A 22,872-nucleotide genomic window follows, 5' to 3' on the forward strand; every position below is an offset into this window, starting at 1 on the left:
ACTGCCAAAAGTATGACTGCAGTCTGGATAATATTTGATCTCCTGCAAACTAAAAATACAGAAAGCCAGCAGTTAGAGTTGCTTTAGCAGCTCTAGATTCAGAACTTGAGATCACTGTGCATTCACCCTTTTGCCTTAAGCTTGTATTAAATGCTGCATTGGAATTCAGATAAATAAAATCACCTTCAAACTGTTTTTGTAACCTTGTTGCAAATCTTTTGTAATCTTTGTATTAAGGATACCAAAATAAATAAAACTGTATTACAAATTGACTCTAAAATGAAACTATGCAATAATACTGGATACAAGATTAAAAAATGCTCTTCCTGGACTTGATCCTGCTACTATTGTAATCAAAGGGAGGTGGGAATTTGACCATAATTAATCAGACAGGTCTTCAACTCTGAATGCTGAAATGTTAAGAGATGGAGAAAAAGGTCCAGCTTTCAGAAATTTATAACAACATTTTAAAACTGTTTTGTCAAAAACAAAACATTAAATTTAAAACGTACCTGATAACATAGGTCCTAAAGGGTATAATGTGCTGCATGACAGCAGGGATGTGTAGCCATATTCTGATCTATAAAACACATTAAAAACATACACAATTTTACTTCTATGCATTCACTGAGAATAATGACAATAAAAAATTAGTTAAGTTTCATTATGCAAATATTTGCCTTAAAAACAAAAGAGATTTTTGCAGCTGGGTTTTGAATTTCATAATTCCAATCAGTTTTTAAAATTTTCAAAGCTCTAAGTAGAAACAAGTTTCTATGGCTAATAAAATTAACTAGGCTTAGAGCAGTATCGTTTTTCTCCCAATTAACAAGAAAAAAATTAAGTAAAGATTTATGTAAATAAATAACATGTCATTCTCAATGCCTTTAAGGTCTGAATTGTCCCTCTTCTCTCGGTTCTTCAGATAAATGCCTTTTATAACCCATACTTTTCCTTCCATTTGCAATATATATTTTTTATTTTCTAAACAGTGTGTGAGAGAAGGGTCTCATCCTTTTTGTTCCCAGTGAACCTCCATGACCATCAAAGCACATTTATATAAACTTTAGTGGAAGTTTTGCTCCCAATGGCTCATCCACAACAATAATTGTGATTTCATAATCAGTGAAATCACTATTTTTGCCAGTTAATTTCAGCTGTAAATTAAATGTAAAACCATCATGCTTGCACATAAACATCTACCATGCTACCTAATCATGACTGAATGAGCACATCCTGATCAAGTTATTTAATACTGCCTCTACAGAGAGGGCTGCCCAGAAGATACACACAAGAAGAATACGGGGCAATGCTTTCTAGATGTTTTACTGCAAAAAGATCCGTAAGGAAAGAGGAATTCCCCGAGTCATACAAGAAGTTACGGGTCCCATCCAGACTGCAAAAAACAGCACGCAAACCCTATTACAGGAAGACAAACAATTTGCCACACTGAGATTTCCAGCAGGGATGAAACATTATTAGCTGTCACTAGTCCTAACACCTTTAACCGTGTGCAGACACAAACCCTGCCAGAGACGCAGCTAAAAGCTCCTATATGGATCTGGCCTCCATGCTTGTTTTTTTATAGAAAAGTTTCATTTATGTAACTACCACACAAATCATAATTTTAAAGTAAATATTTCTTAGAGGTCTGAGAAATCCTAAAGAATAGAATATGCCAAGTTAGCATTCTTGCTGGAAATGACCACTGCTGGTTGTTTTGATGCAGATTAGTACTACCTAGTTTGGAGTGATGATATTTAATGAATTTAGTAAAATTAAGGAGGAATTCAGTTACTTATGTCAATTTTGGACAAACATTTTCGGCTTCAGTTTTCCAATTAAACTATCACTAGTCAGTAACAGTACTAGCCTATCCTGGAAAAGAAACCTGACAAATTTTCCCATGGCCAAAAAAGGACTCATTTCTTCCTGAGTCTAGTGGCAGTTTCAAAAGAAACAGTGTGCCAAATATAAAAAGCATAACTAAAAGGAATGTCTTGGAAGCAAGAATTAAGTAACATTTGGAAAAGCAATGACAAGGATGATATAAAAATTATATGGCCTGAATACAATGTTATTTTTATCTGTGATCTTTTTCTTCATGTCTAAGTATGAAACATGAAAAGCAAATAAAGATCTTCACACGTTAATCAGTGTTCTTATAATATCAACATAGCAATATTTTAATGTTCTGTTGCTCAAACAAGGATTTGTTTTTAATTTTACCTTGTGACTGCATGCATTTTATGAGTATATCCATATACAATAAATAACTATGTTTAACTATTTCTCACCATTTTTTACCTTTACTGTAAAACTGAAGACTGAAAAAGATAATTATTTAAATTAAATCCTTGCTTGAACAGAGATGTACACATTATCAGACTAAGGCAGCTACACTGTCCCATTTGAAGGACCTGGCGCACAAAGCAGCAGTAACTGAGCAGATGTGCTTTATAGGGGTAATTTCGAGTGCACCTTGGAGGAAGTGTCGACATGTACTATGACCTTAGTTACTTGTCTCCAACTGCCTTCATTTATTCTATTCAATGTAGCCTACTGCTGAAAACCTTTACTGCCGGAGCCTCATATTGTTAGTTTTTTAATGAACGTCAGTTATGAGTACATTTACTTTTTAGAAAAACTCCCCTGTTCACATGGCAATGATAGAGCTTATGTACCTTATGAAGTCTGTGTTATAATTCTTTGTGTTTTCCATACAAAGGGGCAAACAGAAACACTTCTTAAGAATTCAAGAAGAGGTATATTTTAATTGCTTCAGTATGGGGGAAGGGTACAGAAGGATAAACACAAGACTATATGTGCACAATTACCTTGACATTTTCACAAAAAATAAGGTCATAATTCTGAAGTAACTCTAAAATTTGGAAGCATCATATTTTGTTACATATTAAAGAGTAGCACTGACCAAAATCTTTATTATAATGGGAAGCTTAGGCCAAAATTGATTGAGTACACTTCTGGTCTCTCCATATGCTGATCTTTTTTTTTAGAAAAGCATTATTGAAACCACGGATAATACAACAGCTAAACAGGCCACAAAGTCTGAGCAACCTACCCTCCTCAAGGACTCTAAATTAAATCCCCAAAATCAGTGTTTACAAATCTTTACAATTATAGCTAGGCGACTGCCCTTCGTAAGAGCTCCTACTACTGTGAAAATAGATTGAAGTGACAGATTAGTTCTTAGTTTACACACAAAGTACTTGATAATAGCTGATATTGCCGAGTTGTTCAGTAAGTTCTCATTAACATGGTCACTCATAAATCTTCCATTAATCTCTATGAAGCCCTTAAACCAGGGTGAAGGGGAGAAAGTCATGCAGTTCTTATGTTAGTTGAGTAGCATTTTCTCCACAAGAATTAAGACAAAATTAAGAAAAATGACAGCTCCAGTGGTAAATACATATTTTTGTTTTTAGCAGAAGTCAAGTTCCATTTAATGAACAATTAAAATATGCATTTTGTACCAAAAGAGAAACTGGGAAAAATGAATCAGACATTTTAAACTTATGTGTTGTAGTTGAGTGAAAAAATGCATTTCAGGAAATTTATGTCAACAAGACAATTATCTATCCCATTAGATTTAAGAAAAGCTATTATATTTTAAGGGGTAGCAGCATTACTGTCCATAGGAAATAGAGAAACACCAAATGTTTTGTTATAATTGGCTGCTTAGTTCTATATATAGAAACACAATTCCACTTACTGTAGTGAACCAATGTATTTTTATACTTTTTTTTTTTTATATATATATATATAATACCGCATATCAAAATATACATGCATTCATCTGCAGCCATGCAAAACCTACAGATATCTATCTGATTGCAATGCCTGTCTAACAAACAAATTAAAATGTATAGACGAGCTGCAATTGGTGCTATACTGGTAAAAGTAGAAGAAAGATGTTTTAAGACCACCACCGTATTGTTAGATATGGGGTTAAATATCAAACAGTATTTTCAGCTATCACCTAACATACATCCCAATCCTGATGGTAACCCAGGTTAATCTGGGAATCTAGCGCAGCCTAAGAGCTGTTCTAAATTACACTAGCTAGAAAGATTCCCTAATGACAACTCCAACAGCCCAACACTGCAGAAGCTCAGGACACTCCAGCCATACCCCACCTGTCTCTAGTTCACCCCAACTAAAATGCCCTCAAAAGGCAAGACGAGAAGCAGGCAATAAAGACATGCATAAATGTTGGCCTGACTTCAACCAGCAATTCTTCTATACAGCATAATCCTGAGCTACCCATTTACTACAGTTTCCCAGCTCCTCTATGGTAGTAAGGGGGCAAAGTGTAGGCACAGTGGTAGAAGGGAGGAACTGACCCCAAATCTTAATACTGGTATCAAATCACAGCCAGTGTGTGAAACTTAACTTCACAATCATAACAAAAACTGCACAGTAGTGGTTTCTCAAAGGGTCCCTTTACCATCTGTCCTAAGTGAAGATCTCCCCATTTCCAAACAAGGCTAAAGTATGAGGGTAAGCTGCCTCAAAGTTTCATCTACCTTTGCCACAAATGCATAGGGTATAAAGTAAGGCAGCAGGGAATCCAGGGGAAGGGAAATCCACAGCTCCCAGGCACAGGCCTCCTAGGAAATAAGTAAGTGAATAAAGCTCAAAGCTTTAAAAGGTTGCCATGACACACCATGCACTGAGGAATCCTTTTTGGGAGGCTGCCCAAGCCAGCAGTAACCAGGGAATACCCTTTCAGGCTGATTCCACTGCAAGTGTAATGACTAGGAACAAACAAAGAGAAGACCAAGACAGCTCGGTGCTTCCAGAAAATGATGCCGCTGCCAGACAGGCCAATGTTCACACTCCCCTCCCCAAGTAGGGGGAAATGTTACAATGGGAACTTCATAGAGTTTCTCTGCATCTGAGACCCTGTGCAGATTTTTGCATTCTCTACATTCTATTTGTTGTATTGCAGTTAGTTACTAAATCAGGACAATACTTACATTAGATACTACCGTGATAAATGCATGAGCTATAAGAAACGGCAATGTTTCAGGGGTTCCATATTCAAAACAATCCTTCATAAGGGAAAGGCCATTTTTTCCACAAAAGAGACAAACGTAACGAAGCAAGTGCAATGGTACTTCTACATCCTATAGAAGAAAATAAAAGTTTTAAAGACAAATTATTGTTCAGAAACAGAAGTATTCCATACAGTGTCAGAAACAATGACCGCTCCAGTGGTGAATATTAATGTTACAAACATACATAACACTAAAATGATTTTACAATCACAAAAATATATTAATTTTCTTAGAATGGGAAATAAATAAGACTTACATTCATATCACAGAACGCCCCTAATATATTGCTTTCTTGAGCAGAAATATCCTGGTTCAAAAAATAAAAATAAAAAGAGAGAAAGAGAGAAATACAATTAGCTAAAAGCAGAAATAGAAACACTTTGGAAGGAAAGAAAAACAAAAATAAAAAACCCAGGTGACACTGCAGAAAACTTATTTATAGAACTCCAACAGTTTAGCTTTGCTCAATTTTAAACAAAATATTGCATTTTCCAATTACAAGTTATCAATTTACACATATGTATTTTTATACCGAGGACAATATTCTAGCCTTAAAAGGATGTTTCTTTTTTTTCTTGGGGAGTTCTATACCAAACCAGTGAAAAGGTAATGTAGCCAAATATCTGGACTGCCCTAAGAAACTAAACAGATTACTCTATAATCCTGTACTTATTGAGTATTCAAAAGCTAAAAAGTAAACTGGAATCACTAAACTTTTCATGTACATCTACTCAAATTCCTGTTCTACTCCTCAACTATTCCTATACAAATAACTAACTGCCTGCTTGCAGAACAAATATCTGGTATCCCAAAAGGGAGTTACTCAATTAAAAAAATTATAGAAATGTACTTCCTAAGCATTTTTGTTACAGTAACAGTTAAGGATTAATACAGCCAAGGAAAAAAAATAGCACCTCTTTTTCTAGTATATTTAAAAGCATTCTGTGGACTATCACTTAATAGGCTATCACTATTTTCCAGATTAAATCAGCTTCTTATATTGTTTGCTTGCATCACTCCCACAGAAGCAAGAGAAAATACCTTTTAAATTGTAAAACAGGATTGAAACCACAAAAGTCGGGGGCATTTTTTTTGTAGATATAACACACAAATGTTAACATTTTTAAAGACCAGCTTTCATATTGACCACACCCTCTTAAGCATAACATTTAACTAGTTGATTTCAAATGGCTTGTTTGATAGTCGCACTTAAAGCTACATTACAGGGTTTTTCAAGCTGTGACAGAATCTCACTTTAAATTGTTCAATAAGATTGCTGTCTAAATATATATGCATTTCTCCTTGCATTCAAGACCAAATCATCATTCCTCATGAAGGGTGTACTCTTCCTATGTGATACAAATGTTAGTATGTATTGATTTGCACTTAAACAGCTTTTCTGCCAGTTCTGAGGCACAGTGGCAGTGGTAGCACTCCAAAAAAAGATGTGAAATATTAAAACAACTGAGTCAGTAATATATTGTTCCTGACTCATAGTTAATATAAATGTTACATGCTCTGTCCAGGCCACCAACAAAACCAGATGACAGGGCTGACTAAAAAAAAGATCTTTTATTGCTTGTTAAATTAGAAAGTCTGTATTTTTAAAAATTAACCTGACCTGAAATTGGAATTCAATATAAAATATGGTTAAACTCTTAAATTTAAAAATAAATATTCATTAACCTCAAGCCTTCATCAAACTCTTCCAAGTTACAAGCTACATACTCTTCGATATAAAGAATCAAGCAAAAAATATCTCACTTTAAGGTCTAGCTACAGTAATATAGGACAGTACACCTCGGGTACCCTGTTGGGGATCCAGGCTGTGCTATTAGGTACATAAGAATGGCAAAAAAGTCATCACGGATGATGGGAATGGCCTCTGACAAGACAGCATCACGTATCTCATTGTTAAATTCTAGTTAACATCTTAATGCAGCTGCCTAACACAAATCATAAGCAAAACAATTATTTAGTAAAGAAGCAATGTATCATTCCTCATTTTCTAGCATGATAACACACACAAAATTAATAAGATTCTGAACATTTGAAGCTATACAGTTGTTTAAACCAGGGGTGTTAAACATATACTCACAGGATTTGGCGCACAAGTGTTTATCACTGTGGCAGCCGCTGGAGCCTCTACAGTAATAGCATTAGTTGCAACAGCTGTCAGAGCTGGTGTTTCAGTGCAACTCGGGAACCCAGGGAGTTAACACCACTCACCTCTGCCTTCCCTCAACAACTACAAGTGAGGTTTTGAGTCACCCTAGAAACTAATATTGGTAGCAAGGGTGAAAGGGTAGAAGAGCAGCAAGGGTGGCTGGTTGTGAAGCCACACTGAAACAGAGACTCTGACATCGTGGGGATTAACACCACCACCTGTAAATTGTCTGGATTGTGGGAAGCCCTGTGGTATGGATTCTGTTTAAGTTCAAAAAAATTTGGTACCCTGGTTTAATAAGTGTTTACTTATAGCATACCCCCTCCCCCCCTACACACACACACAGCAAAAAGATGCATCAAATCTAGTCAAAGGTCTTGCCATGCCAAACAACCCACTGAGCTGGTATAGTTTAACACACCAGCTTCTGCAGCACACAGGACACAATGGAATGATGTTCCTAGTATCACATCCAGTCACCTTTGACTCCCTGGCCCAAATGACAAGTACTCATTTACAGTCAGGACAACTGAATCCAGAGTAGCACTTAAACTTGCACCTGCAGAGTGACAGTGAAATGCCTTACTCACTTTGTCACTGTGCCCCAAAGCTGGCAGAGAGGCTCTGTTTGAGTGTAAGTCTATAAATGTTATATATGATATGAAATTATAAACCAAACTCTAAATGTAAAAGTTAATTAAAGTTTAAAATTAAGGCTTTCCACCTAGTGATTTAAAACTTCTTCATTTAAATCAATCCACACCCTGAGAAATTCTGCATAGGAAAATTAACCATTTCTTGAGTGAAATAGAAACTGATCATTGACGATTTCTGCCCTGAGCACATGTGATCTGAAAGCTAGTTGAGTTCTGTGCATTAACCTTGTAGAATTTATCAAAAGTATAACTGGCATGTTATTTTCTGCTCTGCATTCATCTTATCTCAAATCGTCTTTACCTACGAAGCAGCCAAGGTGAAGCGAGCACTATTAATAGTAAAGCAAGAGGTTTCTTCATTTGTCAGGGGACACAAAATTTAACTAGAAAGAGCCCAATATACTGATATTTTTGCTTTGGAGTTACACAACAAAATGATCAGGGATTGAGATTTTCAGAAAGCAAGCAAAGAAGAGCAAGTAAAGAAGAGTCATAGGAGCATTCCCTAAAAGCCAAAAAAAAACCCAACCCAAAACAAAACAAAAAACAAAACCCAAAAATCCCCAACTCAGGGTAAAACATCCTAATTAAGGCATGAGATGCACATGATGCTGAGAACAAAACTAGTATAATATCTTAGGGATGACTTCATCCTCCTGGAAAAAGACTTATATGGAAACTGACATAACAACTACTAAGTTCATGCACTCTGAGCCAAAATATTGGGGAAGTACAGATATCTAAACAACTGCTATTCCTTCACTGTACCACCCTGTATTAAATTATTAAATTTTAGTTTGCCAGCTCCCTTAGAGTTAACTGTCTAGCCCTGGAGGAATAAGATAAGGGAAAAAAAACAGCTTACATGATGCTGCTACCTCTTCTTCTATATGGCTCATAGAAATAAGAAACATGGTCTCTCTTTCTAGGAAAAAAAACACATGCTATACTCTTTGAAACAGGCATTCAATGTAAAAGACCCTCTGCATAAGGTAAGAGTGATCAAAATTGTAGCCTTCATAGAAGATTATGTACAAAGGACCATTAAAATTAACAGGTACCTCAAGACACTGGCACCAGACCTGCACACTTCAAACAATTCAACCACTTCAGAAATTAATTGATAAGAGTAATTTTTTTTTTAAAAATCACCATCAAAATTATCAATTCAATTAAAGGTAGTCAGACAATGTCTATGATTAAAAACGTGCCGTAGGCCAAGACCTCTTTTGGATAGTAAGAATGCTGAAATACATAACTGCAGCAAAAAGGTGTATTGTCACATGTTTCACTCTTCAAGATCTACATCCCCAGATGGGTTTCATCTAACTGTATTCATGAGTATTCTGATCCACAGGATAAACCATTGCATCAGGATTCTGTATTTTTCCAGACCTCCCTTCATTTTGTACAGGCCATGACCACTGGCTTGTCTACTCTAAGATTTAAGACTGATTAGTCTTACAATCCTCAAAGCTAACACAAATACGCAAGTTCTTCCTGCTAGGGCATTGCTTACTATGCTACATATGCTGGCCCCCAGTACTAAAGGTTAATGTCCATTTTCTACTGTACCCTTTCTGGTTCCCAAATCTTTCCTCCAAAGAATAGTCTGTTCACCTCAGAAATGTTATTAATTAAGTCCAGTTTATCCTCAAAGTTTGTTTTGATAGAGTTGCATGCTTCCAATAAAAAATCCCAAGGGGTGGAAATATGCCTCATCCCATAAAATTTAGCCCTGGCAGGACAGCAGAGTTCACAGCAGGATCAAAAACAAGCAGGTTATTTTTTGGTTGTTGGAAGCTACAATGTTGTGACTATATTCAGAGAACAGGAAACTGTTCTTATTAAGTACCTCTTATCCCTGAGGTACATCTGCCTCCAAAGGTTTTATACCATGTACTTGGGGAGAGGCTCAGGCTTCTATATTGGCTTGAATCAGAACACCAATATGACTAGACTTGGCAGGATTCTTTTTTTTTAAATCAGTAAACATTGATTTCACCTTACACCCACAGACCAAAAAAAAAAAAATCCATCATTAATAATCAAAATTTATAGAAAGGAGATATAAGGAAAATGACGGCTGATGGAATATACAATGACAGGGGGAGCAGTCCTGCAAAACTCTGCTGACTGTAGTTTGGACTGCAACTCTCAAAAACCCTAGGAGACCGGGAACAAAGGAAGATGAAGTGACAGTGAACAAGAGAGCTATGAATGAGCAGAGCCAGGACTCATGGCAGCTCTGAATTCTGCCACGCCTAAATACGACCAACGGAAGTTATGAAGATGTGCTTAGAGTTAAGGCCAACTCAAACATGAGGAATATGAGAATCAATTAGTGTTGGCAAGCCAGTCAATTTACTGGTCAAATGCTGTCAACTGACTGCATGTTTTCTGACCAGTCAAAGATTATAGCAGTTTTACAAAAACCTACTTTTTTTTGTATTTTTTTGACAGAAATAGGATTTATTTTTGACACATTTCCTAATGGAAAATTTGTGCTTTTTCTGTGTATTATTTACAGCTACTGGCAATTTTTTTACAATGTTTCACCAATATTTGAGTGGTTAATTGACCAAACTTTAGTTGACCAGTCAAATACCCAACCACAGAATTAATAAAGATATATGCCAAGTAGCAACTGTGTGAAACAAGTTTGTTTACAAATGCAATGTATTTTAATAGGACATCTCAGTTTGTCCGTTTTTAATCAGGTAAAACCTTAACAGATTTCTTAGACATAACAGGTGCATCTATATGTGCAGTTAATGCAACTGAATATACTCTGGATAATCCCGATGTCACTATTGTTTAAGCGCAGTAATTTACTGAACTGCCAGATATCACTTGTATCTGATGGGACTATCCAGTGACACAGTAAATTAGTCTACTGTGCTCTAACTGTTGTGCGCGTGTAGATGGTGACGCTTTACTGTGCAACAAATTAGTCTGCTGCAGAGTCAAGCGTCTCATTTAGATGTGCCCATCATGTATGAATGCACCTCTAGGAACTGGCTACAAAGATGGTCTCTTGTGCACTCCATGTCTCTCTTCTGTCCACGGCAAACGGGGGAAAATGGTAAATTGAGAATTTACAGAATTTTCTCAAAAAGAGCCCATTCAAGGAGAACAAGTGATTGATACTGATCAACTTAGCTTCCAAACAGCAATCCTTCTGTAACTTATACTTCATCTGATTTTCTTGGATATTACCAAAAGCATATTAAAAAAATCAGATTTGTATTTCAGTATTTGATAAGAGGATCATTTGAAGTAGTGTTCACCTTATCAATTTCCCTGGAAACTTACTGAAGGACTAAGACTGTTGACACGTTTGGTTTATGATATGGTGGAGCTGAACCACGGGGAGTTTTTTACTCCTTGAGGACTGAATCCAGAGTTTCTCTAAAAGCTTTATTCCCATTACTAACAACAAATGAGCAGCAAACTAGGGTTGACAGTCAAAAAAAGGGAACTGCTAGCGGTGCTGCCAGAAAGCTTCATGTCTTGTACCACTTTATTAGTATTATTGTAGGGTGCACCGATAAAAAATTTTTTGGCCAATAGCGATGGTCGATTATTACCCAGCCATATCGGCCAATATTAATCCGGTTGCCAATATGCAGCCTGGCAGCTTGAAGAGCAGCGTCCAGCCAGTAAGTCTGAGGGTGGGGTGGGAAGGAGAGCAGATTGAGGCTGTAACTGTGTGGGAGGGAGGGACGGAGGGAGGGGGGCTGGGACAGAGGTAGGTGCTGCCCAGCCAGGGTAGGGCACGGGATGGAGCTGTGAACAGCTTGTCCAGGGATGCGGCTCTCACCGCTGCGTGCACACCCCGAGGGAGAGACAGAGGGCATATGCCCCCCTGGATTTGTGCACAGGGTACGGGTGGGCTGCCCAATGTGAGCTCAGAGGCCGGGGCTGTGCCAGCCTCTTCCCAGCAGGGGGGCTGAGCTGGGGCTGTGCTTGGGGTGGGCGGCGGTGGCTCTGGGAGCCAAAATTTGCTGTAGCCCCCCATATCCACTCCTCTGAGCACCGCTGCCCACCCTAAGCAGCCCTGGCCCAGCCCCCCACCAAGAAGAAGTTGGCACAGCCCCAAGCCTGCACCGGCAACCCGCCCTCCCCCTGCGCATATCCTGGGGGCACATGCACCCCAATGCCTCCCACATGGGCCCGCCCCAACCCACACACCCCTTCCCTCCCCCATGCCCCTTCTTCCCCACAGACTTACTGGCCAGATGCTGCTCTCCAAGCTTCCGGGCTGCATTCTTGGTCGTGTGCATGCTGCAGCTGCACACATGCATTTATCAGTGGCCACATATGTGGCATTTATCAGGGGCCACACTGGCCAAAATAAGCCGATTGCCAATAATGTCAATTTTCCTTTAATCGGTGCCGATATGATATGGACTGATATATCAGTATACCTCTACATTCTTATTTATATCTTACTTTAATATTCTACTTTTTTAATAAATTTTGCTATTAAGTGTTAACCAGACTTAATTCCAATATACTCCAAGCCATTAATACAGATGCTTAAGAGCAATTACACCTGCTAGTACAGTTTGATGTTAAATTTACACTTGATATGGTAGAATAAATTAGACTCAAATCTACCTCAAAACTGAAGTGAAAAAAAAGACAAATATTCTCAATAATAATTTTAGCTAGACTAATAGTTATTGCCACATTTGGCAAGATGCACTATTTTAAGAGCAGAATATAATCATACAAGTATGCCAATATGCAGGTCAAATCACTACTGTAACTAGTGTTCACTAGTAAAAAAAAAAAAAACCAAAAAAAAACAAAAAACCAGAAACCTTAACTACCCATTTCCTGTTTTAATGCTCCGCTATTTCATAATGCCCACAAAAATACATTAAAATATTCTCAGGCATTTGCTGGGTACAGCAAAATATACTCACATTTTAGCACATTAATAGCTACCCATTCATGAACAGATTTTCTCAGGTGGAACTAAAAAACAACAGCCTCTTCAAAGCCTAAAATTATTCTAACTAGATCCAAATACAACTAAACAAAAGTGCTATTTTCCCTGGCTAGTATTAAAACATTTGTTTAAGAAACAAAAATCTAAAGGGTTTTTAAATGATTTTTTCAGAATAAATATGTGGAAATTTAATTTTATCAGTAACAAAAAGTATTGCTAAGAAAAACTGGCAAGGAACATAGGTTACATTTGTTGAGCTACAGTTCAACTAAGTAATTCAGTTAAACTACATTAATTTTCCCAGAAGCAGTATTTAGTTATGGTTCTTTTTTTGCCTTTAAGCATGTACAGCTCTTCAGTTTACTGAAACACTTGATTGGAATGGTTTAGCAGGGATGATCCTCCTGTTTCCACGGTCTGGACTAGATTACCTTCTGAGGTCCCTTCCTGCACTACTCTTCTATGATTACATTTATCATGTTATAAGTGATACCTACAGATATCAAGAATTCTTTTTACAAAATGTAAGGACTGGTTTCATTTCCAAGCAAGTGGAAGAATGAAAGACCCATTGAAATAAGCAGAACTCAATCCAATCCTAAATTTGCCTCTCCTGCCTATGCCTGTTTGGAAACTGCAGTCATTCAATAAGCACTGCCTACATTTTAATGATAACTACTGCACCTTTCACCAAAAAATTAAAATATACACAAGTTAGGGTAAGATATACCTCTATCGTGGGATGAGTATTATGCTTATAAGCAGTATACAGAGGAAACTGAATCTGAAAGATTTTTGCCACGCACAGCAACAATTTTTCCTTCTCATCAGTACTCCATAAGCTAAAAGCATCAGAGCTCTTTGCAGAGTCTTCTTCTGTCAGGATACAAGTTCTTGAAGAGTCTAACTTTTTCTCTAAGGATTTTTGTCGTTCTCCATGTTCATCTTCATGAGACTCTCTTTCTACATTCAGTGGCTCATCAGCTTGATTATTCTGATCTTGCCATGTTGAATCTATGTTAATAGTGCAATGTTTACAGAGCTGGTCCCGCAGAGCTTGAACTTGGGCAATCACTAAGTTAATAAGCGCACACACTACTTGGTTAAAGATCTCCAAATGCTTATACTCCTTGAAACAGCACAAACATTGTCTGTAAGAGAAAAAAAGAAAAAATCAAAGTAAAATTTCTTGGTGTATCTTAGCTGTAGAATATCTAAAAATGATAAATCTCAAAGACTAGATTTTGTCAATTTAAAACAGCTAATAAATAAAAGGAGAGAAATGACTGATCTAATTATTTAAATAGCAGCTAATGAAAGACTTCCATAAAAACATTAAAAACAACAGCACACATAACAGGCCCTTAAAGGTAGGAAACTAGGAAAGACTTCATTCATTCTTACAGGCAATGCAGTCATTTCTGACACTCTCAAAAGACTGCAATGTCTTTCTATTCTTGGCATTTTGACTAAAATTAACAAAACAAACAAACAAAACAGTGTTGGCCTAACATGATAAGGCCAAGCATATTGTTCTACCATGCAAAAAAAATCAAAGGTGTGTTCTTGAGTTTACTCCTGAATCCCTCCCTCCCTGCTTGTTACAGGTGTATGTACAGGAGACATTTACTGCAGTTGCCTAATTAGCTCCACAGTGAAGTCTCAGAGCCTACACAGGTGACCCTGCAGGCAGTAAACTAATAAATGCTGTAGTAGGTTAGTACTCATAAACACAAGTACTATCCTGGGACAGCTTATTTAGTGCACCTCAACACACATGTAGATGCTGATGGGGCTGGCTGGGGTAAAGGGTGCTTCAGTATGGGGGTTGCCTGCCAGTTAGCCCTGCACTGGAGCACCCTCATGCCCCAGCCAGCCCCTCTGCAGTATGTTGAGCTGGGTCAGAGCAGCCCTGGGCTGGCAGGCTGACAGCTCCTCTGTCAGCAGGGGCTGCTCTGACCCAGCTCATTGCGTTGCAGTCCCAGGCGCACGTGTAAGCATAGTACCCAAAAGCAATAAACTCCAGCGTGAACTGTGCCAGAGCTTTTTCAGTCAAATTAATTCCACATGTAAAAGAACCTACCTTCTATCAAGAACAGTACATGAAGCTATTTAACTTGCTTATCAGTTATGCAGAAACTAAAGCAACTAAAACATACCATCTAATAACTAGGTGTGCACCAATAAAGTTTTTCTTGGCCAATACCGATAACTGATTATTAACCAGCCATATTGGCTGATACCGATCCGGTAGCCGATTCACAGGAATGCAGCCTGGCAGCTTGGAGAACAGAGCCCTGCCAGTAAACCTGGGGGAGGGGGTGGGGCAGGAAAGGGATTATGGTGAGGCAGATCGAGGTCCCCATGGTAAGGGAAGAAGGAGGGCAGGAGCCTACCCAGCCAGGGCAGTGAACTTGACCCTGGGGCCGGGATCAGGATAGAGCCACAGGCAGCACATCCAGGGACTGGGGGTGGGGGGGCAGGAAGAGGAGGGGTGGCTCCCTCCCACAGCATGCACCCCCAAGAGAGACATGGGGGCAGATGCCCTCCTAGATTTGTCTACAGGGAGAGGGCAGGTTGCCTGCTGCAGGCTTGGAGCCAGGGGCTGCGCCAGCCTCTTCCTGGCAGGGGGCTGGGGCAGGGCTGCGCTCAGAGCAGGTGGGGGAGGGGCAGGCTCAGCTGCATGGGGCAGGTGGCAGCAGTGGTGCTGGAAAAGGTGGCTGGGGGGGCTATGGGGAGGGGAATTTTGGGGTGGATATAGCTCCCCAAGCTCCCCCCTAGCACTCCCCCTGCTTGCACGGGGCTCCTGAGGGAAAGGCAGCACAGCAAAGTGCCATAAGCTGGGGCGGCGGGGGCTTTGGGGGTCTACAAACACTCCGAAATTCCCCGTAGCCCCCTCATAGCCACCCCTCCCAGAGCCGCTGCCACCCGCCCTGCACACCTGAGCTTGCCCTGCCCCCGTCTATTCCAGGAAGCAACTGGCACAGCTTCTGGTTCTGAGCCCACAGCGGGCAGCCCCACCCTCACCCCATAGACAAATTGGGAGGGGTGAAGCACATGCCCCCACTATGCCTCCTCTGGGGATGCGTGCAGTGGCAGGGAGCCACCCCAACCACCTCCACACCCCCTGGTTGAGCCACCTGCGGCTCCATCCCGCTCCTGGCCCCAGGGTTACGTTCGCCACCATGGCTGGGCAGGTATACAGAATTTATCACTGACATTATCAGCTACACCGGACAAAAAAAGAGGCAATGGCTGATAACATTAATTTTCCTTTTAGCAGTGCCAATCCGATACATCAGTGCACCTCTAATAATAACAAAGTTTACTACATGATCACGTGATTACGTAAGGTTTAGATTCCTTTTTATTAATTCATAAGTACACAGCTATACCCTGCACACAGCTGTACCTCCTTCTGCATAAGGCGATGCCAATAGTTTCTTCAGCAATTTCCCCTCTTCCTAGAAAACCCAGAAAGCCATCCACAGGGATATCCCTGTGGAGGCATCAGAGAGCCAAGCAGTGTTTGAGAATTACAGCACCCTCTTCCATGGCAAGATCCAGATGGGAGGCAGGGAGGTGTGGCACATGCATGGTGAGCTCTAGTAGGGCTGTGCAAAGCTTTGGTCACCGATTCAATTTGGAGGAGATTCGGTGGCCAAATCTCCAAATCGAATTGGGAGTCCCATTAAAAGGTCCAAATCGAATCCAAAGCCTCTGAATCTATTTGGAAAAGATTCAGAGAGATTCAAATCAGCCCTCTCTGAATCAGCGCCAAACCTGCGATTCTGATTTGGCCAAATCGAATGGGGACAGCGATTCGAATCACCGAATCAAATCGCTGTCCTCCGAATCAGCCAAATCTGAATCCAAATCGAATACTTCCCTATTCGCACAGGCCTAAGCTTTAGCTCTGTCAGTGTAACTTCTGCTGGAGCTCCATATGTGCTGTGAGCTGTAAGCTCACCAGCTAACTGATGCAGGCTCTGGCCAGATTGGGAGTTGGAATCATTGCCAAGTCTCTTTTCCCCTTTCGGTGAATTCAATGGCAGGAGAAAAGGCACCCCTCCTGGATCCACACTTCTCCCAACAACAAACAAACTTCAATACTCTACTAATGCCTTTAAAACTTGGAAGTTTTTCTAAAGGATAATCACAAACAATGTGAATGGTTCTTTTAAGAGTACTCACTTCTAACCATAGTTCTCAGAGATGGGACTCTGCATAGGCAGGGTGAGATTATACATTACAATTAGACCATAATTGTACTTAAAACATGAGTGTCCACATATTAATGCTCATTAACAAAAGCTAAGGGCCCTCTAAACATTTTAAAGTTACACCACTTTGGGTGAGGATTGTCTTCAAACCCTACTACCTAGCTTGAGTTATCTTAACTTCTGCCTGTTCCACTAAGATAGAACAATCAGTTTGCAATCCTCCAGCATCCCAGGAGGCACAACTCCTAGGATGGACAAGTCATTATCTAGAACTCTACGACCCTGGGCTGACAGCCGAGGACAGCAGGGCAGCAAACATGTGGGGAGAAGCGGGGAAGAGGGGTGAAGAGACAGGTGGCAGGGGGGTGATCCAAGCAGCAGGGGAGTGACAGGAGCTCCTGCTTCGCTCCCTCTTTTCCCTCTTCTCCCCAGTTTATACTTCCACTGGATAGTCAGTGAGCAGGGCAGACATGGAGCAAATATGGCAACTCCTAGCCATGTCCCTGCTTCCTGGCACATCAGAACTGTGCACATTAGAGAGGGTATTAACCCTTAAGGTGTGACTGCTCAAAGCATGTGCCAACATTAACACCAACTAGAGTTAACACATGCTAATTGTAAAGTGTAAGAACACCCTCACACTCATGAATTAAGTACAGTTCTGAGGGTGAAACTTTTCTTTGGAAGGCCACTGAGGGATCTTTTACTCACTCCTACTGCTTCCCTCACTAGTCTTGAACTTATTTTCACCTTCCTCAGAAGCACTGGGTGTTGGCTGCAGCTGAGCCTGAAGATTTTGACTGGGATGTTCCAATGCACCTGCTGGGACTTAAGACCACCGGTGCCTGGCTAGAGGGTCTTGCCCCTGCACTCAAGTACAGACCAATCATCATATCTGGCTCAGGAAGGAATTTTACTCCATGGTCAGACTAGTACAGACTGTGCAGGTTTTTGTCTTCCTCTGCAGCATGGAGTATCAGACCCTCTTCCTTGGATCTCTCAAGCATGTTTTTAATAACCCTCATGGCAGCAAGGCATTGGCTGCTATTTACCTGTGGTGGGTTAAACTGTTACGCCTTGTGGTTGTGTCAGTGTTGACTGTTTAGTTTTACTAATATGGACAATGGATTTGTACAGAAAGGTTTGGATAGCGATGATCCTGTCTCTGGTGGGGATTTGGACTAAATGACCTCTGGAGGTCTCTTCCAGCCTATGTTTCCAGAATGGAGTTATAAAAAGAAGTTTCCACTACTTCCCAGGGTTTATTACCAATTAGGACTCCAAGGAAAGGGAAAACTGAGCAGGGAGTGTAAAGATGCACAATTCATTCCAACAAATGTTAATAGTTAATATTTAACTTTATCAAACCATGGCTTATTATGTTGCCCAATATTGTTCCACTGTCTCCTTATACTCAAGTCTGTTCTTGTGTCCATTTACTTCCTCTTGGCTTACACTTACACAGTTAGTTCCTTTGAGCAGAGACCATCTTTTTATTGTATTTACTGAGTAGGTAATAAGTGGTCCAGGATTCACAGACATTACAGTAATATACATCATCAGGATGATTTTCTCCTTTGAGTGGCTCAAACATATTCCAATTACTGGGATATATTAGTAAGAAGTGGCATCAAGAGGAAGGTAGGAAAACAAGTCCCTATCAAAAAAATCATTATAGAATATCTAATACTGTGTCTCATCTTGAAGCCAAGCCTAAGGAATAATGCTCTGTAAAAACATCAATACAAATCTTGATTAGAGAACACCTATAAAAGGCTGCTTTAGCCCGAGATGGAAACTTATAACCTGAGGTAAAGGCACAGCATCTAAAAGTATGTCTTAACAAAGTCTGTGAAGATGTCACCTCACCTTTCTAATTCCAGTATATGACAAACAAATAAGAGCATCAAAATTGTAAAATAAGCCAGTTTAACAGACAGTGTGTGAAATTTCACATTTCTGAGCATGAGGCTTCAGAAACAACAATCAGCTTATAGGCTGATTATATAAAAACTGTGACAACTTCAGGCAGAAATCACAGGTGAGGATTTAAAACTATTTATCCTCAGAAGACTCAGTACAATGTACATCAACTCTCCTGCCTGATGGAAGAGTAACTAGAAGTACTTTTTAAAGACAGATGAAAAAAAAACTTATTCTTAGGAATGTGACCAAATGGAAACAGATGATGTTCCTCTGATCTCTTCTTCATTGTATCTGAGGGTATAAATCAGGAATGGTCAATTATTAGGGCTGCAGAGCCACTTAACGAGTTCTGGTGAGCTGCTGAGGGCTAGGGGGGCAAGGGGGAGAAGATGCCAATTGATCCTATCCAGTCTGCTGACCATCAACACAAGCCTGAGGAGGGAGGGCTATACCCCACAGCCAGGGCCAGGCAGCATTCAGACTCCTCTGTCCCCCACCATCCACCCCGGCTTCCTATTGGCACTGCACAGTTCTGACACTGAAGCCACTAGAAGCTGGGCCTGCCTGGGACAGGGCACAATGCAGCATGTTGAGTAGCCATCCCATCCACCCGCCTGCCTGCCACAATGAGACACTGCCACCATGCCGCACCAGGAAAATTGGGAGCAGTTGCCCCAGGCCAAGCCCCCACCCTGCAGCCAACACAGACTTGCATCCTGGCAGCGCCAGGGCAGCAGCAGCTCATCATGGCGGGTGGACAGGCAGGACACCTACTTGGTACTCTACGTTGTGCTCAGTCCCATCTGGACCTGGTTGCTGGCAGCTGTGTTGCCAGGACTGCACAGCCACAGTGCCAACAGGAAGCCAGGCTTGGGGGGCGGAGGGAGGGGGAGAAGGGGAGGAGTTTGCACACTGCATGGCCTGGCCAGCTCCAGCTGTGACAGAGCAGAACAGCACAGGGCGCAGTCCTCCCTCCTCAGGCTCTCAACAGCAGCCTATGGGCCAGACAGGATACACTGGTGGCCTGGATACAGCCCGCAGTATGTATTTTGCCTACATCTGGTATAAATAAATGTCAACTCAAGAAACAGATCAACTGTGCATGGATGTGTCCCAACATGGTTGATGTGCTTCAGTGGGCAAAACACATCGCCTACTGTCCCGACTCTTGTTCCTGTGGGACAACAGGAGAAATGTCTTCCACTTGCAGAGACGTGACCTAGGGAATCTCCAATATGCATCTCTAAGTGGGGAAAGCCAGATCCAGTGCAGTCCTGGGGCTTGGATCACCAATCAGCTGATTGGCAGTTTCAGTTCCCAGGCCACACTAGAGTGAGTTCAACCCTCTGGTGTGGACCCGGGGTTGGGACTGACAATCAGCTGTTCAATATTCCCAGCCCTGGGACCACAGAAGCATATCAACATGCACCCAGGGAATCCTGACACAAAGGCAATGCCTGTCTACACTGTGAATCTCCAAAACAAGAATGTGGAGATATCTTTTGTTTGATTCTCATCTTTTCTTTTTCCTGATCCAATAGAGATGACGTGTCAGTCAAGTGAATCTGAGCAGCCAACTTATTAATGGATCAACTGCTAGATAAGAGGATTCAGAGTTACCAGATATAGAAAACAACTGAGAGTACTAATTCTACTGTCTATGGCTTTCCAAATTCTGGTTCTCCAGATACCATCACATCCAGAAATCTGGTGAGTACCTTCTCACAAACACTAAAATAATTATTATTTTCTTCCTATAACCAACCAACCATACTGGCAACTCCTAGTCATTTCTGGATCCACTTTACAAAGATCTTCCTCATTTTAGAGCGTATAGCTGTTCCCTGCTATGCCTCCCAAACTGTTTTTTCTATTTCTTTTTCCACTGTTTCTCTAGCCCCAGTCCCCTTTATAAAACCTTATCTGTTTGTGCAAAAATCTTGCCTGAAACTCACCTACTGTGCAAAATACTGCATTTCTTTTCAAATGTCACTTAATTTTCATTAAATCATAGTTTTTCTTCCCTGCCTCAATTGCTTTCCCTATACAGTTACACCACTCCTCAACTATATTACTTATCTTTATAAACCATTTTGCAGTACGAAAAACTAGTTTGCACAGCAAGTACAGAAATGAGATTAAGAACTGAAAAATATTTCAACTGGGGTGTGACATTATAAAAAATCCAAACAACTTACTCTAAGGGTAATTTCCCCCCTAAAAGCCAACTCCTTTAAATTAATTAGTGAGTAAAAAATACCAGTAAAAACAAAGAAGAGCCAACATTAATTTTAAGAAGATACAAGGAATATTAGCAATTTAAATAATAGATTTTATTGCAGATAGCAACAGTGATTTCTTTTTAAAGGATCATTAATGTTGAGTCACAGTATCAGGATACTGTAAGAACAGACTCGCATGATACTGAAATTCAAAGCAATTATTCTTGAATTTTTTTCCTAAATAAAGAGGGGGGAAGGGAATGTGCACCAGAATATTTCACATTAAGCAGCAGCATACGTGTTTTTTATTATACGTTGTTACTAGTATTTAATAGGCTCTCCTATAGCTTATGAAATTCTAGTCAGTGCTTCAAAGATATGTTTTATCTACACATGCATCAGATGACCTGGCACTCAGGTGTTTAAATATAAATGAGTGCCAAAATGTTCTCTATTCTCCATCTGTCATGTGAGTCATCATATTACACTCAAACTATCTACCATACTTACTCAAATCCAAGACACATTCCTCACCACCCCCAACCCCGGTTCAACATGGAGAAAAAAGAAACCTCACCTTGGATTTGAACAACTAGGGCAAATGGTTACTGCAGCTGCAACATTCACTTTGACTCTGGCCCCAACCCAAGGGAAAACCACGTGGTGTGTGTGGCCTGGGGGGGAGACTGCACAGTAGTAGGGGAGGGGCTCCAGCTCTGGCTCCAGGACCGGAGCTAGACCTGGAGCCAGAGCTGGAGCTACTGCTACTGCTTGGCTGGGGCCAGAGCCATCATGTAGCTAAGTGGTGACAGCAGGAGCAGGCGGGGGGGAGGTGGGGGCGCGTGCGGCGGTGGCACGGGGCAGGGAGTGGAGGCAAATGGTGGTGGGGAGTAGCCCAGGGGGCAGGCACAAGGGGGAGGCAAGTGGCTGCGGAAACAAGTGACAGGGATCAAACTGACTCTTCGCCCCCGCAAGCTGCTTTCCTACTGCTTGCCCCCAGGCACTGCTTTCCCCACTGCACTGGCTAAAAACTTAAGATGACAAATATATACTTCTCCATGTACAGAATACAATTATTGGTAGGTTGTCTTAAATTCAAAGTCATCTTGGATTCAGGTAAATTCAGTATTTTGTTCACTCTAGTTATTTTATAATTTTTTTAAACAAACAGGTCTTACTAAATATTGGAGTCCCATATCAGGAAAAGACATTTATGAATATACCTTTGTGTCCAGGAGTTGATGTAAGCAAAGATCTTGAGCGCATGTTCCTTTCTGAGCTGCAGCCCATCACCAATTTCAGTGTCAGATACTAAAGAAAAACAATATAATTAATGATACAATACATCTTTAATATTTCTTTTTAATTGCTATATTAAGTATAGTGACCTTATGCTGGAGGCTTCTTAGCACGGAAACATACTTACAAGCTAAATGGAACCTTTTCACAAAGTTAAAATCTAGGAAACCATGTCTGTCTTTTGTAAAAAAAGTGGGAGATGCTTTTTATAAGTAGAAAGGAAGCAGGGAGTGAAGAAGATATAGGCATTTAATTGTGCAACACTAAGGGCCTTGTTACACCTTAGGCTGTGAGCCACACAAACACTGATCAGTGATAGTGCTAGGTCAAGTTTGGAG

At 40.5% G+C, this 22,872-nt stretch overlaps 1 protein-coding gene across 1 annotated transcript in view; it reads right to left on the reverse strand.

The window, feature by feature from the left end:
* Nucleotides 1-22,872, reverse strand: part of USP34 (ubiquitin specific peptidase 34) — a 210,217-nt gene that overhangs the window by 187,178 nt on the left and 167 nt on the right. Inside the window, 5 exon segments of the mRNA XM_006016759.2 lie at nt 513-580; nt 5,001-5,150; nt 5,338-5,388; nt 13,595-14,015; nt 22,459-22,546. Of these exon segments, the coding sequence (XP_006016821.1) occupies nt 513-580; nt 5,001-5,150; nt 5,338-5,388; nt 13,595-14,015; nt 22,459-22,546 (778 nt within the window).

This window comes from Alligator sinensis, unplaced genomic scaffold, assembly GCF_000455745.1.
Source record: "Alligator sinensis unplaced genomic scaffold, ASM45574v1 scaffold219_1, whole genome shotgun sequence".
NCBI lineage: Eukaryota > Metazoa > Chordata > Crocodylia > Alligatoridae > Alligator > Alligator sinensis.